Source organism: Siniperca chuatsi, linkage group LG19 (assembly GCF_020085105.1).
Source record: "Siniperca chuatsi isolate FFG_IHB_CAS linkage group LG19, ASM2008510v1, whole genome shotgun sequence".
NCBI classification, from domain to species: Eukaryota; Metazoa; Chordata; class Actinopteri; order Centrarchiformes; family Sinipercidae; genus Siniperca; species Siniperca chuatsi.
Genome location: NC_058060.1, coordinates 606,566 through 623,428, shown reverse-complemented (window position 1 = coordinate 623,428; position 16,863 = coordinate 606,566). Strand labels below are relative to the sequence as shown.

The window sequence follows — 16,863 nt, the reverse complement described above, 5'->3', positions numbered from 1 at the left end:
TCCTGCTGCCCCGTCGCCGGCTCCCGGTCCTGCTGTCCTGTTGCTGGGTCCTGATCTGGTTCTCCGGCCTTCAGAAAGGTCCCGCCTTCGCCGCCGGCCTCTAGAGGGGTTCTGCCTTTGCTGCCAGCCTCCAGAAGGTCTCACACTTTGCCACCGGCCTCCTGTGACCTTCCTCCTGTGCCACCAGTATTCCACCAGGCCTCCAGATGGTGTCGATCTTCGTCACAGACCTCATGAGATCAGCTCTGCACCTGTCCAGCCCCTGGGCCGCCCGCCCGAGGTCCTCAGCTCCGCACCTGTCCAGCCCCCGGGCCGCCCACCCGAGGTCTACCACTTGAACTTCCCTATTTGAACTATTTTGCCACTTTGGACTCACTTCCCTGCTTCCACCACTGCCAGCCGGTAACCTATCTGCCTTTTGCCTGTTTGTTGCACTGTCTGTCAGCCTGTAAACCATTAACCCCAATAAACACTGTAGCCATCTGGCTACTTCACCTCATACCGCTTCCTGGTCATCTGCATTTGGGTTCACATACCACTACACATCATACAGTTAAGTCTGGCAAGATAGTCTTAAAACATATAGGAAGGCCTTCCATAATGCCAGAGCAGCTTACTACTCATCAGTAATAGAGGAAAATTAAAAAGAACCCCAGGTTTCGTTTCAGCACTGAAGACAGAGAATCACAGCTCTATTGAGCATGTATTCCTACCAATTTATGTTCCAACACAGGCACCTTAGAAACAACTGATATATAATTTGACTGCTTTGCTCTTATCAACCTTCTAAAACTAACTTTGACGATTAATTCACCTAAGCCATCAACCTGTCTCTTAAACCCCATTCCAACTAGGCTGCTTAAATATGTTCTACCCTTAGTTAGCACTTTGTTACCGGATATTATCAGCCTGTCTTAACAGGCTATGTACCACAATCCTTTAAAGTAGCCGTAATTATACCGCTTCTTAAAAAGCCCACTCTATATCCAGGGGTTTTAGCCAACCATAGACCTATATCTAACCTTCCCTTTGTCTCTAAGATCCTTGAGAAAGCAGTCGCCAATCATTTGTGACTTTCTACATAACAATAGTTTATTTGATGATTTTCAGGCAGGATTTAGCGTGCATCATAGCACAGAGACAGCACTGGTGAAAAATACAAATTACCTTTTAATTGCATCAGACAATGGACTTGTCTCTGTACTTGTCTTTTTAGATCTTAGTGCTGCGTTCGACACCATTGACCATCACATACTATTACAGAGACTGGAACATGTAATTGGCATTACAGGAACCGCACTAAGCTGGTTTAAATCCTATCTATCAGATCGATCTCAGTTTGTACATGATAATGGTGAGTCAGAGTTCCACAAGGTTCTGTGCTTGGACTGATTCTATTCACCTTATATATGCTTCCTCTAGGCAGTATTATTAAGAAGCACTCCATAAACTTTCATTGCTATGCAGATGATACCCAATTGTATCTATCGATCAAGTCAGATGAAACTAACCAGTTAGCTAAACTTCAAGCATGCCATAAGGACATAGAGACCTGCATGACCTGCAACTTTCTGATGTTAAACTGTGACAAAAGTTATTGTACTTGGTCCCAAACACATCCGAGGTATAGTATTTAAAGATATAGTTACTCTAGATGGCATTGCCCTGGCCTCCAGCACCACCGTAAGGAACCTCGGAGTTATCTTTGATCAGGATTTATCCTTTCACTCCCACATGAAACAAACTTCAAGGACTGCCTTCTTTCACCTACGCAACATTGCATATTCTTCCTATAGCTGTCATTCCTATAGCTGTCATTCCTATTATTAATTTTGTTTATTATTATTTAGTCTATTATTATTTAATTTAGTTTGTTACTAATACTGTCGTTATTATTCCTATAGCTGTCATTCCTATTATTATTATTAATTTAATAATATTAATGTTACATTATTACTATTTTAAAAACCCCACCCCTCCTTCCTCCAAAACCTCTCTCTCTAAACCTCTCCCTCTCTCTCTAAATCTCTCTTTCTCTCTCAAAACCTAACACGGCAGTGGCGGATGGCTGCCCACCATTGAGTCTGGTTCTGTCCAAGGTTTCTGCCTCTTACAGGAAGTTTTTCCTTGCCACTGTCGCCAAATGCTTGCTCATGGTGGGATTTGTTGGGTCTCTGTAAATAATATTATAAATTCAATTCAATTTTATTTATATAGCACTAATTCATAACAGAAGTTCTCATTGCGCTTTTCCTATAGAGCAGTTCTAGACCGTAGTCTTTACAATATTAACTACAGAGACCCCAAAAAATCCCACCATGAGCAAGCAAGCATTTGGCGACAGTGGGGAGAGAGGGAGAGGGAGAGAGAGACACACACAATGCAAAGACCATGTAGAATTTTTTTTATATAGTAATTATAGTGTTAATATTAATAAATCAGTAATAATAGGAATGACAGCTATAGGAAGAATATGTCAGCATTAGTAACAGAGCCAAAAACAATTGTAGTAGCAGTTGTCGAGCAGGAACACTGCAACAGGCGGCCCACAACCACAGACCCAGACTCTGCAGCTCTGGAAGTAGAAATACCTGTTGAAAGCGACAGAAGGAGAGAGGAGAGAAACAAGAAAGCACGGAACTACAGGAGAGAGAAGATGTTGAGTTAGTAACATGTAGTAATGGGATAAAAATGCATACAGGTGGAGAAGGAGAGAGGAAAGAGGAGCATCATGTGAAGTCTCCCGGCAGTCTAGGCCTATAGCAGCATAACTAAGGGATGGTTCAGGGCTCACCAGAGCCAACCCTAACTATAAGCTTTATCAAAGAGGAAAGTCTTAAGCCTACTCTTAAATGTGGACATGGTGTCTCCTGAACCCAAACTGGGACGTGATTCCACAGAAGAGGAGCTTGATAACTGAAGGCTCTGGCTCCCATTCTACTTTTGGAGACTCTAGGAATCACAAGTAACCCTGCATCCTGGGAGCGCAGTGTTCTAGTCCGGTAATAAGGTATTATGAGCTCTTTAAGATATGATGGTGCCTGACCACTAAAAACTTTGTAGGTGAGGAGAAGGATTTTAAATTCTATTCTAAATTGTATAGGGAGCCAGTGCAGAGTAGCTAATATTGGAGAGATATGATCTCTTTTCCTAGTTCTTGTCAGTACACGTGCCGCAGCATTCTGGATCAACTGGAGAGTCTTAAGGGACTTATTCGGGCAGCCTGAAAATAAGGAATTGCAGTAGACCAGCCTAGAAGTAACAAATGCATGCACAAATCTTTTGGCATCATTTTGAGTCAGGATGTGCCTGATTGTTGCAATATTACGTAGGTGAAAAAAGGCAGTCCTTGAAGTTTGTTCCATGTGGGAGTTAAAGGATAAATCCTGATCAAAGATAACTCCCAGGTTCCTTACGGTGGTGCTGGAGGCCAGGGCAATGCCATCTACAATAGCTATATCTTTAGATAATTTGTCTCGGAGGTGTTTGGGACCAACTACAATAACTTCAGTTTTGTCCGAGTTTAACATCAGAACGTTGCAGGTCATCTAGGTCTTTATGTCCTTAAGGCATGCCTGAAGTTTAGTTAACTGGTTAGTTTCATCTGGCTTGATCGATAGATATAATTGGGTATCATCTGCATAGCAATGAAAGTTTATGGAGTGCTTCTTAATAATACTGCCTAGAGGAAGCATATATAAGGTGAATAGAATCGGTGCAAGCACAGAACCTTGTGGAACTCCGTGACTAACTTTGGCGTGCAAGGTGGACTCACCGTTAACGTGTACAAACTGAGATCAATCTGATAGATAGGATTTAAACCAACTTAGTGCGGTTCCTTTAATGCCAATTACATCTTCCAGTATCTGTAATAGGATGTGATGGTCAATGGTGTCGAACGCAGCAATAAGATCTAAAAAGTCAAGTACAGAGACAAGTCCATTGTCTGATGCAATTAAAAGGTCATTTGTAATTTTCACCAGTGCTGTCTCTGTGCTATGATGCACTCTAAAACCTGCCTGAAAATCCTCAAATACACTATTGTTATTTAGAAAGAGTACGGTCTAGACCTGCTCTATAGGAAAAGTGCAATATGATGACTTCTGTTATGAATTAGCGCTATATAAATAAAATTGAATTGAATTGAAAAATCACTCAGGGTCACATGGCAAAAACGTTGAACCTGGCTCGGTCTTTTTCCACTGCTCAGCCAAATGTCATCCAACAACAATCAAACACACGCAAGTACATATTGCTTGTATAATGACTTGTAGCTTGTATCGTGTTGCTAATTTTACTGATTACATTACAATCTTTGAAAAAGAAGCTAATTATTGCTGCAGTTTCAATTCATACATCATCTGTATGTATGGTATGAGGCATGTGGTGGCAAAATTCAAAATAGTTCATCTTCTCCCCTGGACGAGGTCCGGATTATTACAAATAAAATCCGATTTGGACTGCGCATGAGAATGTTCCAAGCTAGCACCTGTCACATAACCCATATGTTCCAAACTTCATGTGTACTGGGACACAATGCTTTCTAATATTACAAATGTATGGCTGGAGCCTGCCCCTTTACCTGCACTGTTTGGCCTTGTCACAGAAGACACTCTTAGAACATATTCTGTCAGTAATGAAGTACTGTATATTATGCTAAGGCATCAAGCCTTTTTAAAAGGGAGACACTCAAAAACAGTCTTAAACACACAATGCAGTCCCTAAAACTTGATGAAATAAGATATGATTTACAGGGCTCAAGTTAAGATTTTACACTGATGTAGCAGCTGATGGTAACTTATGTAGAATAAATGGATACTCAGTGTACTCACTGTATGTACCTCTATCACAGCAAATCAGTTCAGTAAAGAACATGTACAGCATGTTCATTTAGCTAGTGTAAAACCCACCTGAGGAATCAGCAGACCAGGAGGCCATAAAGCCTCCACTGGACACACTATGGTCAGCCAGGAAGACTACAGCAAGCTTGTTGGATCCTGACTGGATGGTTCCTGGGGAGGTGGTCCCACAGTACTGGCCAATAACAGGGGAGCCAGGGGATCCTCCATTAAAGATGGTGATAGAGTCCCAGCCACATTCAGAGTGGGGCTCCAGGTTGAAGAAGCTAAAGGTTAGCTGCAGTAAGACAGGGGAGTGGGAACCAGGGACAATTTTACAAGGTAGGTGGCTATTAAGCAGTAGGTCCTGGGGTTAAACAATCTCAGCAATATCTGAACATGCCAAAAGTGATCTCTGCCTTTTGCAACTACAATAAGGTGGAGGTAATACTGGGAAGTCAACAGTGGCCATCTACAGTATGCGGTTACACTGCGAAGCTCCCAATAGCCAAAATTATGTGCCCCCATGTTCCTGCTCCACAACCACTACTACAATTATTATTATTTTCATTAGTATTGCTACCATTATTATCGTTATTACTTAATATTAATAATGATAACGCTACTCCCCACCCAAACCAACACGGCAGCGGTGGATGGCCACCCACCATTGAGTCTGGTTCTGCTCGAGGTTTCTGCCTCTTAAAGGAAGTTTTTCCTTGCCACTGTCGCCAAGTACTTGCTCATGGTGGGATTTGTTGGGTCTCTGTAAATAATATTATAAAGGAGTATGTTCTAAACCTGCTCTATAGGAAAAGTGCAATGAGATAACTTCTGTTATGAATTGGCACTATATAAATAAATTGAATTGAATTAGAGGACTGTCACTGTAATGGACAACTCACAGTGTGACTCTACCTTTGCAATGGAAACCTCCCACACCCAGAAACCACCATTTTAGGATGGAATAACAACTGACTCACAGTGGCAATTTGTGTGTATTATCAAGCCACTGCATAATAATATAAAAATAGATATCTTCAATTAGATATGGTACATTTTTGCTATTTCTAAACTGTGTCTAATTTATCAGTTTGCCATGCTTTAGTACTCTGGTACACACCCATAAAGTCTGTGAGTCTGCAACTGCCGGGAAGTCTGGACATTTGGATTCAACCAACGTTCTTGATCACATAATGTTTTATTTTGTTCCATCACTGTATATATGTAATTTAAGCTAGTTGAGCTAGTTGACCTCTGCTGTTATGTAGTGGTGGTAGGTCCCTCAGGGTAAGATCATCTAAATAAGACTATGAATAAAGAAGTAACAGTGTCATAATGAAAGCAAATTTGATAAATGATCCATTTTTTGAGTTCACTCAATGCTCCAGGCTACGGTGCAGACTCACCGTAATAGTGTGGCCCACTGGAGCCTCTAGCAGCCAAGCACAGCGACTGGGGCTGGGGTACATGCTGGGGTAATTAGGACTGGATAACACTCCTCCCTCACCCGTCTGCCAGCCTCCACACACTGTGATGGTAACATTACGACTGCTAGATTAGACAAATACTAACCTTATATTTAAAAATAGTCTGTGGCACATGAAGTTAATGACACTGTCAGTGTCTATCTTACCGGAGAACAAGTACTTGGCCTTGAACCCCAGGTCTCCCTGGGTGGCGTCAGTCTGGAAATGGACCCAGAGCTCTGGGGTAAAGACCACAATGGGAATTCTGGGAATGGTCTGACCACAAAACTTGGCCAACAGCTCCCCATCTGAGTCACCTAAGGGAGGGAGTAGAAAGTTTAACAAAAGCAAACCATAAAGACGGCATATATAAGGTGCAGCAACGCAATCAAAGTTTGATTTAAGACTTCCAAAATTGTCTGACAGAATCATCAAAAAGTCAGTCTCAAAAATGAACCTTTTCTGTTTTTGTCAAAACAATCTTTTCATAAGCTTAATGTTGTTGTCATTTACTCCTAGTCCTAAAAGTAGGACCAAAAATGTGTCACTTTGAGAATTTATGGTCAGTTAGGAGTGATTTCCTACTTTGAGATGCTTGATAAATATGGGCCCTGTTCTCCATCATATCTTATATATGTTATTTAACTCATATTTATTTTATTATTTGGAAATCTGGAGTGGGAAACATAGTGGTTCTCAAGTCCTTACAGCAGCTGTAAAGCAGGTGCTTGTTCCCGGTTCACTCGTTTGGTGGCAGCTATTCAAAAATAGGGAGCGGATGTTTTTTTTTTTATTTCTTGTTATTTTGTTATCGCTACAGCTGTTTCATCAACTAGATACTTCTTGTCCTCACAAAACAGATTATAAATTATTCACTCGCATAACAACTGCAGTCATGGATGGCAGTCATGGATGCCCCTCAAGAGCAGTAAACTAACAAAAACTAGCAAAAACAGGCCTTTGCCTGTGCTGTTAATTTTCTAACTACCCAATAAAAACATAAGGCCCTCCCCCCCAAACACAAACACAAAATTAGATTATGAGATATCTTATGTGCAAAATTGAATTTTGGGAGTAAGATTGGCTCTGTGAACACATGAAAACTCGTGTAGTAGACTGTAGCACTATATGCACTTAAATCATTTATATACTATTAGGAAAACAAAAAAATGTATTCAAACCGTAAAGACAATCGGAATGGACAACAATCATCATGACATACTGGACAGTTAATGGTCTGTCACTCATACATAGAGTACACTGAAGAAAGGATTGGATTTTGAATCAGTTTTATTTTAGCAGATACAAATATATCTGGATCAGCCCCAATAGCGATCCTTAGGATCGCTTGGAGCATCTCTAAACAAAATACAAACTCAACACACATTTTCCACAAGATTTTAGGCTATCAGTTATTTGTATCGCTTCTAATATTAATGGAATGTCTTGAAGGAGAAAAAATGTAATTCATAATGTACAACTAAAAATTTTAAAGCTTAAAGAGAAGTATGACTTGGAAGAAGTCTGATTTGAAGTCTCTCAGCCTGTCACTTGCATCTCAAGCTTAGATTTTCTGACTCTAGTGACTTCCAAGAGGGTGGCGAGTGATAAACTCAACTGTCAACTTCAAAACACCTTTTCTGGAAACTATGAGTAACATTGCAGACACTGCAGTATACTACGCTACTTTTTCTGTCTATGATTGATGTCTATGACACCCCAGATCTGAAATGTATGTGTAGCAGTTTCCTTCAGTGCATCCTAGAGCCAATGCTCTACGTGGGACTCACCTAAGCGGAACTGAAGGTAGTCGGACTCACAGGTCTGGTGGTTCTCCAGGTGCAGGTCTTCTATCAGCACCACAATAGAGGAATTTATGTGCTGTGGGTTCTGGATCAGCCACTCACAGTTGAGGTTGTTGCTGTAGTTGGACACCAGGTACCCAGGGGAAGTAAAGTTCCCGCCAGCTGGGTTGTTCAGGACTCCACCACACTCTAACAAAAAGGCATCATGAAAATGTAGGGACACACTCACAAGATGGAAACACAAACACCCCATTTATGACAGTGAGGGTAAATATTAGAAACACCTCTCAAAATGCAAATATATAATATAAAACACAATGCAATTCAACAGCAACACAAACCACAGCCTCAACACTGACCATAAAGTTGAATCAGCACCTGTCTAATAAAGTTTCAACAAAACCTCAACATAAGAACCTTTATGGAGAATTTATTGCAGGGCTGTTGTATTAGACTGCATAGGTGTACATAATAATCTGGCAAATGAGTGTACTTGGGAGGTCTGCAGACAACAGTTACTCTGGGACAGTGAGGAGGATTTAATGAATATTTAACAACATCTGTATCCTGACTGTATAGACAGTATACAGTATTTGCTGTATATTAGCCGAGACAAAATGTGAGAAATTTATGTTGCTGTAACCTTTACCAAGTGTAATACTTTTTTCAGTTCGTTCGCATAGGTGCCTGTAATGTCACTTAACTAAACTCTGGCGATTGGCACGTAGATGCCTAATTGTTTTTTAAAACAGTGTTTCAGAACCTAATGGTCTTGGACTAGTCAAGGCCCACTTGATTTTCTCTGAGCCACAATAGGATTTCTGGCTACGCTACTCCTTCCTCTTCCAAAACAAGTCAAGGTGATCATTAATTGAGGCTGTGTTTTGTCAGTGGTATTTGTCAATATTTGGCCATTTATAGTATACAGCATCTGTAAGTGCAACTTTCTGCTTTACACGTGTTTAAGCACTTACCACATGGATAGGTATAAGATACGATATGATAAGCCATTATTGATCCCAGAGGGGGAATTCAGGTGTTGCAGCAGCAGAAGGACAGAAATAAGTACAGAAAAATAGAGAAAGTAAAAAAAAATAAATAATGAGAAGTATATAAAATAAAAATAAGAATTGAAATAAAAATAGAAACTATGCAAGAGCAATTAAGCTCATAATTACAAGGCAAGCAGTACACATACAATATTGAGGTTTCTGCCTGTCAAAAGGAAGTTTTTCCTTGCCGCTGTCGCCAAGTGCTTGCTCATGGTGGGATTTGTTAGGTCTCTGTAAATAATATTATAATGTGTACAGTCTAGACGTGCTCAATAGGAAAAGTGCAGTGAGATAACTTCTGTTATGAATTGGCGCTATTTAAATAAAACTGAAATTGAATTGAATTGAATACAGTACAGTACACGACTAGTGGTGTGACAGTGGTGTTATTAGTAGCAGCAAAGTCAGCAAAGTACAGTATATCTAAGAGTAATATGATACCAGCTACTATAACAGCGTACACCAGAATAATATTTAATATGATTAAGTCATTCCACTTAGTGTTTGTCTGTATTGTAATGTAATAAATGTAATAAAACAGTATAACATATTAACATAATATAGTATAATATAATACAGTATGATATAGTATGGGATATAAAATATAATATAAGGTGAAAGCTGGCTGGTCAGAGTGATGACAGTCTGTGGTCTCTACCCTCTACCTCTCTCTGCTGTACAGTCTGAGGGCAGTGTGTACAAATGAGCGCCTGAAGCGCTCCGTTTTCCATCTAGGTGGGATGTTTTTTCACTATCTTAATTATGTTATACTGTAGGTAGTATTCCAGTTTACCTGCAGGCTCCTCAGAGGAGTAAGAAGCCATAAAGCCACCATTGGACACAGAAGCGTCAGTTTGGAACACAACGGTCATGGTATTGCTGGAAGAGCGCACCTGGGTGCCTGCTGGTACCGTACCACAGAATCGCTGCAGGTGAGGGGCATCGACCGCCAACCCATTCAATACCTAGAAGACACAGCGCGTATCATGGGGACACAGGGGTACTGGGTCTGTAGCAAGGCAGCAACATTTCCAGGATCAGGTCTTCCATTGGAACTCTAACTGTATAACTGTGATATGTTATCTCAAACAACAGCTTGAACACTTTTCTGACCCCTTTAAAACAGCCAGTGGTATAACTTACATTTCTGTGGTCAATGATACACCAACCAAAATCATGTTTCCTGCCTCAAAGTACTGTTCGGTCATTTTTAATTCCTAGTTATGCCTAAGGTTTCATTGGATCGGCTCACCAAAATAACAAAAAACATTTTACCACTGACACTGAGTGGTGTGTAACCATGCTGATAGTTTGGGTTTTGAGATTATTTGTCCAGGCTTTGAGATATCTGCTAGTGATTCCTCTGCTACCGTTTGAATTCATTTGAGATTAATAGAATCCATTTGTGGTTTGAAAAGCATGAAAAAATGGAATCAATTACTACTACAAATTAAATTCCTGAGGTGACCAACTACATCTTGGTTAAATAAGCGAACGTAAATGAGGAGCAAGCTACAGTGGAAAAGGTAAAGTGATGAAACAAGGAAATATTGGCAGAAAGGGACTCACATCAACGTAGTCAAATGCACAGAAAGAACCAGAATCTTCCAGCCGCAGGTCATTGATGGTAAGTGTGACCCGGCGGCCTGGTGACACCACCAGCTCCCAGCGACACACCCGGCTGTGTGGGTACAGGTTGGGGTAATTGGGAGATGAGATAGTTCCTGAGGGGGCATTAAGCTCTCCTCCACAGGCTGCAGTAGGAGGAGAGGAAAAGTGAAACAAAGAGACATCCAACATGAGAAATAACATTTTCCAAAGTGAATAAATATGCTTTTATTTATCTCTGTGAGCCTAATGAGCAAACATATACAATAGAGTAAACATTTATGTAAATGAGAACAAATATGGGGCCATTAAATGTTCCACACTCAACATGTAGAAACAATAGAAATGCCTTAATCTTACTTACTTCAAAAAAACATATATATATATATATATATATATATATATATATATATATATATATATATATATATATTAAGTCAGTAAGTCATCACAAGTCACCAGAGCATTTTTACTTTGCTTATTTTGTGTTTCTAACAATGAAAATCCAAAGGTATTCTGTTTACCATGATGTGGAGCAAAGCAGCAAATCATTACAGTGAACATGCGGCAACCAGAAAATGTTTAGTATTTTTACTGGCTACAAACACACAGAAAGGGTTATGGTTTACAGTAAGTCTAATATTGCCAGCAGAGAACACTTAAACAGCAGTCAGTGCAAAATGAATTACAGTCAATGGAAGATCTACTCAAACCCACAATACTGTATATAACAAGAAAAGCTATGTCACAGACACGCCAGGCTCCACCATCAGCCAGTCACAGCGCACTCACTCACCAGAGTACTAATCACACACACCTGCTCCCCATCAGCACCTCATCACTACTAGGATAAAAGCACACCACTCACCTCAGCCAGTTGTCTGGTCTCGTTTGAACAATAGGACGCTACATGTGGACTTCGCAAGACTTCCCCATTCTCCTCCAGCGTGTTCTCACCATCTCAACAGTTTACGGAACAGTAAGACTAAGGACAGTAGCAATAGCCAGTATTCAGCCTATTACGTATCCACATCCTCACCTTTTACCTGGATACCTGTCTCCTTCGTGCTGTAATCCAATAAACCATCTTCTGTTTCCATATCGGTGTCTCCTGCCTATCTGTCCATAACAGCTATAGTGTTTCACAAAAGACTCTACATGTTGCTGACAAAGTTAGATTGCCTGGGTTAATAGGCACTGGTTAGCCAATGTGAGTGAGGGTGTTTGAGGGTTTCCTTTGCAGATGAAGTAGTAGCTGTAGCTTTCACCTCCAGGTGCTGCTGCATGATCCAACTGTGTACTGATTGCAGTGCATTTACACTGCATTAACATGCAGCGTACTTCATTTGTCTCAAGAGATGGTACATTTCAAAGATGTAATCTTTTCCTTTTGGCAGCCTTGAACAAACGTTAACGAAATCAAAGACCGTGGTGGGTCAGCAGCTTTTTATGACATTAGACGAGAGCTTGGGTGGCTATCACAGATAAGTTCATCTTGATGGGAGCTGTATTTTTTGAATGCTAACAAATTAATCATAGTTCAACTGTTGAAATCATGAAGGCTTTATATTCTTATATTAAGTGCTGTAGTAGATGCTAATTTATCATAGAATATGGATGGTACACCTCACACGTTTGATTTTTTTCACAAATTGTGGTAGTCAGCCACCTTATCGTCCCCAGCCCTGTGTTCTCTGTTGTACTCTCCTTTCCTGGTGTGTCTTGTATGTCCCCGACTTGTCTTTGGGGGTGTGTGTGTGTCTCCTGGTCTGGCTGCGTGGCTTCCCACCTGCTGCTGATCACCGGTACACCTGTCTCCAATCATCCATCAGTCTCCACAGCTTAAATACCAGGCTCTCGCACAACACCAACGCCAGATCGTCCACTACGTCAAGGCTCTAAGACTTACAAGATAAGTACCATTGCTAAATGCGTTTTGTTACCTCCTTTTTATTTATTTTTTTATATCCTGTTTTGCTCTGCTGCAGTCTCTGTCGGGATTCCTGTCAGCCTGCCTACCTGCCTCTCCACCACGGAGCCAGGTGAAACCCTCAGTGAGAGACTGTAATGAGTTTAGGAACAGCTAGCTGCTAAAAGTCATCAGGACTTCAGCTCTCTATTACCACCATCTCTGGTGACAATACTCAGATAAGGATGTTTACTGCATGTGTAAATACTATGTAAATGTGATCCTTTTCTGATAATCTTAGGAAAATGATCATACCTTCAACACTGGCTTCAAACGACAGACTGAAGCCAGCTGCATTTCCGCTGGTGTCACTGACAAACCTGACATAGGCAAAACTGTCTGACGTGTCCATGGAAGCCGGAAGGTTAATGCCACAGTGTCGGCCCAGTAGGCGCCCTACACACACACACACAGAAGACAGGAAGTTTATCTAATAGTGAGTCTACTATTCGCATCTTAGTTGATCATGCTTATTCACCATAAACAGCCAATGCACCAATTGCACTGATGTGAGCAAGCTAGCAACACAGACGGTAAGTTTGTAGGACTCCAGTTCTGCTGTTATCCCCCCTGCTTTTTTTCCTTGCGTCTGTGTACGTTCAAGGAATCATAGCTTTGGGATAAGCACTAAGTTTTTTTGCTCACATTGAAACATTTTCAACTTTTATGGATGCATCTTTGATGGGAAATTTGTGAAGCAACTTTAAAATTAAGGCTTAATGCAATAATATGGAATTTCTAAAATGTTATTTAATTAACTGTATACTCTGGTGGTGGCTGAACCATCCTCTTGTTTTCTCACCTGAGGCATTGTACTCTCTGATCTCCACATAGTCAGCAGAGCATCCTGAAGCTGTCTGCAGGCTGAAGTTCCCATAGCTGAGGGTGAGGAAGTGCCCTGTGGGCCCCTCCAGGTACCACTCACAGCTGGAGCTGTCAGGATAGTTGGATCCTGGGAAGCCAGGGCTGTGGATCGAACCCCGCTGACCTATGTAGGTACCTCCACATGTTGCTGTGACGAATTGGAGATACAAAATGAGTAGGGCCATTAGTATTTGGCTCTCTTTTTCTTTTAAAATCCTGATATGAATACTAAGTCATTTTCACTGCATCTCTATTACAAAATTTCCCCTTTTTAAGATAAGAAAACAAGTACAACCTAAAACCTTCTATGTAGGATTTGAAAAGTTTCCTCTTTCTTTGACACCATCCAGTGACAGTATCACAAAAAAACTCACACATAAGAATTTCAAGTGACATTTTCAAACACAGCAAATCCTGAAATTGAGTGGCTCAAACTGTCTGTCTGTGTACTTACGTAGGATATGCCTTTGCTTGTTAGGCTTGAGCTAACTATATCATAATTAGAACTGATCCATATCCAAAAACCAAGCCCTGGATTTGGAAAACCCTCTTCAGATTGTTTTGCCTACCTATGGAGTACTTTGCCTTGAAGCCTTTGTGTGTGACGCTGTTGTCAGTACGAAACCTGAGCAGCATGGAGGAGCCTGTTGAATGTTGGGTAGATGGTCGCGTGTTGCCACAGAGCCGGGAAATTGAGCCAGCATTGGAAGTCGAGCCATCACGCAGCTCCAAATAGTCATACATACAGCTGAGAAATACAAAAATGAATACCTGAAAACATGTCTTCAGTAATGGCCAAGTATGTGAACACATACAAGGAATTTGGCTATGGTTTCTCTGTGTTACACACAGAACAATTTAGAAACAGACACACAGCGATAAAGGACAACAAAGCTGAACACAGATGGGTAAAACTAAATATAGAACTATTACGTTCATACAAGTAGGTGAAACAATAGATGCGTATATAAAAAGCAACAATGACCAACAACATACAATGTCTATATACAAGTGACCATTGTTTTTAAAGATTTTTCTAATGAAAGTTCAGCTTTAAGGGCAGGGTTCCTCCAACAATGTCTGGCCCATGACCCCATTTTAGGCCTCCTGACCTCATGACCCACCAGCCAGAGAGTTGTCACATGAATTTAAGTATACTTTATTTTACTTTTACTGTAAAATGATGCTAACTTTCTTTTTAGAGGTACAAATGAATTTCACTGCATCCATCAATAACCCATGAGATGAAACTTTAGAAAAGGAAAGCACAACAAAAGAGAGGCAGATTATGTTCAGTTCCCAAATACTATACACTAAAAACACTAAATCTAAGCAGTAATGAGCAGTTAGAAAGCTAAAAATAACAGCCTGAAGAGAAAGTACCAGCTGTACCTGCCAGAGGGCTCAATGTAGAATTCATCCTCAAAGTCAATTTGGACAGCTTCTCCATTAGGCACAGTTATGACCCAGATACAGTCAATGTTCTGGGGGTAGTTCTGAGGATAGTTGGGTGAAGTGATATACCCTGGAGGATCATTATCATTCAGCTCAATAAAGCCTCCACACGCTGCGGAAACAGAGAGAATAACTTGTATATTGGAGCACTTTGCAATATTGACCAGCATTACTTATTGCATCAAGTCTATATCATCCGATCCTTGATAGTAAAGACATAAATTCATTAAGTCGATTCAATTAACAAAGTTTATTAGTTAAAACAAAGGATTGTTAAAGTGGTATCACTGGTATAGAAACAGTTTCAGGCGCTGTGTGAATTTACAGTAGTAAAAGTCTGAGCACAGCATTAAGTGTGTTGGCTATCTGCCTTCATCAGAATGCTTTGAGAACTGTGACTTGATCTAATTATCATAACCTGGCACCAGTGTACACAACAGTGAAGTTGGCCCAGGTGGAGCCATGTGTCCCCCAGTCGCAGCTACACATCACCACACTACAGACATCACTAACACAAAAGCAGTAAAGACAAACAGCTATACCATAAATGCTAACAGCACATACATTTCACAAGAGAGAAACTTTTCATGTGATCAGTTGCAATGAAGAGGAGGAGGAGAAGGTTAAAGGGCAGTAGATAATAGCAAAACCAAATAATAGGAATAAAAGGAAATATAGTTTATTATTTAAGTTGCACCCTTGTAACTTTAGATTTAACTTTTGTTCAATGAAAGATGAAAAGTCGATCTTTACATTGAGCCCCATTATGAGCTAGCTCTAAGGCTGGATTACTGTGATACTGAAGAAACCTCAAAAACACGATTCTCAGGATTTATCATTTTTTCTGATTTCTAAGTGGATTTCTAGATGTTTATTCACTAGGGATATGGAGACAAAAAATATCCTCAAAGTGTGTATCATGTCTGTGTTCAGATACCTAATACAAGAATTAGGTAGAAAATAGATTTGATTTCTTAAATTAACTTAATTATTTGTAGAACAATACATAAAATAGGAACACCTGTATGTTATATCATTATATAATATATAATTGTGTAGATCAGATTATATGGTGATTTTAAAGCTGTAGTTTATAAAGTAGTGAGGTGGATGAAATACACCTTTTCACATACAGTAATTCAGTCCACTACATCACTACCACAAAGTACATTCTCAAACTACTGACTCAACCCACAAATAACTGCACTAGCATCAACAAAAACAAAACATTAATAAGTAAGGTAACTGGTATAACTGCTGTTTCATTTGCATTGTATGGCATTGTACAGGTATTTCCACTCTTTCTTTACCAACTACATGTATTATAAGATTAGAAGTCAAACTGGACAGTACAGCATTAAATACATCACCAATCCTAACTCATTTAGTTGCTCTTCTTCCCTCCATTGAGTTCTTCTATAACAAAGTTCTGTAAAGGCTGAGCTAATCAGAGAAAATACTATAAGTACTTTGGTGAATTAGCATATTCAAATTTCTGATGAAACAGAGCAGAAAACTGAGCTAAATAACATTATCCATTTAACTAAACTGAGATTTACTATTTTTCAGGATTTTAACTTCTTTTCTCTGAGCCTTGTTCGCCCTGCCTGCCTTTTTTTTTTTTTTTTTTTTTTTTTTTTTTTTTTTTTTTTTTTTTTTTTTCTGCTTCACTGGCCCAATTTATGTAGAGGCCCACCAGGAAACTGTCATAGTTAGCCACACCTCTCTCCTGACCCTAGTGTGCTCTCCTTTCCCTGTGTTCATTGTCTGTCCTCTGTTCATTGCTGTGAGTGTGTACTGGTC

General features: G+C 40.2%; 1 protein-coding gene across 1 annotated transcript in view; it reads right to left on the bottom strand.

Moving 5' to 3' along the window:
- Nucleotides 1–16,863, bottom strand: part of cubn (cubilin (intrinsic factor-cobalamin receptor)) — a 125,367-nt gene that overhangs the window by 16,598 nt on the left and 91,906 nt on the right. Inside the window, exons 44-53 of the mRNA XM_044176757.1 lie at nt 14,998–15,172; nt 14,175–14,353; nt 13,544–13,753; nt 12,997–13,137; nt 10,734–10,918; nt 9,958–10,129; nt 8,098–8,301; nt 6,475–6,624; nt 6,248–6,369; nt 4,911–5,136 (exon numbers count right to left, since the gene is read on the bottom strand). Of these exons, the coding sequence (XP_044032692.1) occupies nt 4,911–5,136; nt 6,248–6,369; nt 6,475–6,624; nt 8,098–8,301; nt 9,958–10,129; nt 10,734–10,918; nt 12,997–13,137; nt 13,544–13,753; nt 14,175–14,353; nt 14,998–15,172 (1,764 nt within the window). The remainder of the gene's footprint in view (nt 1–4,910; nt 5,137–6,247; nt 6,370–6,474; nt 6,625–8,097; nt 8,302–9,957; nt 10,130–10,733; nt 10,919–12,996; nt 13,138–13,543; nt 13,754–14,174; nt 14,354–14,997; nt 15,173–16,863) is intronic.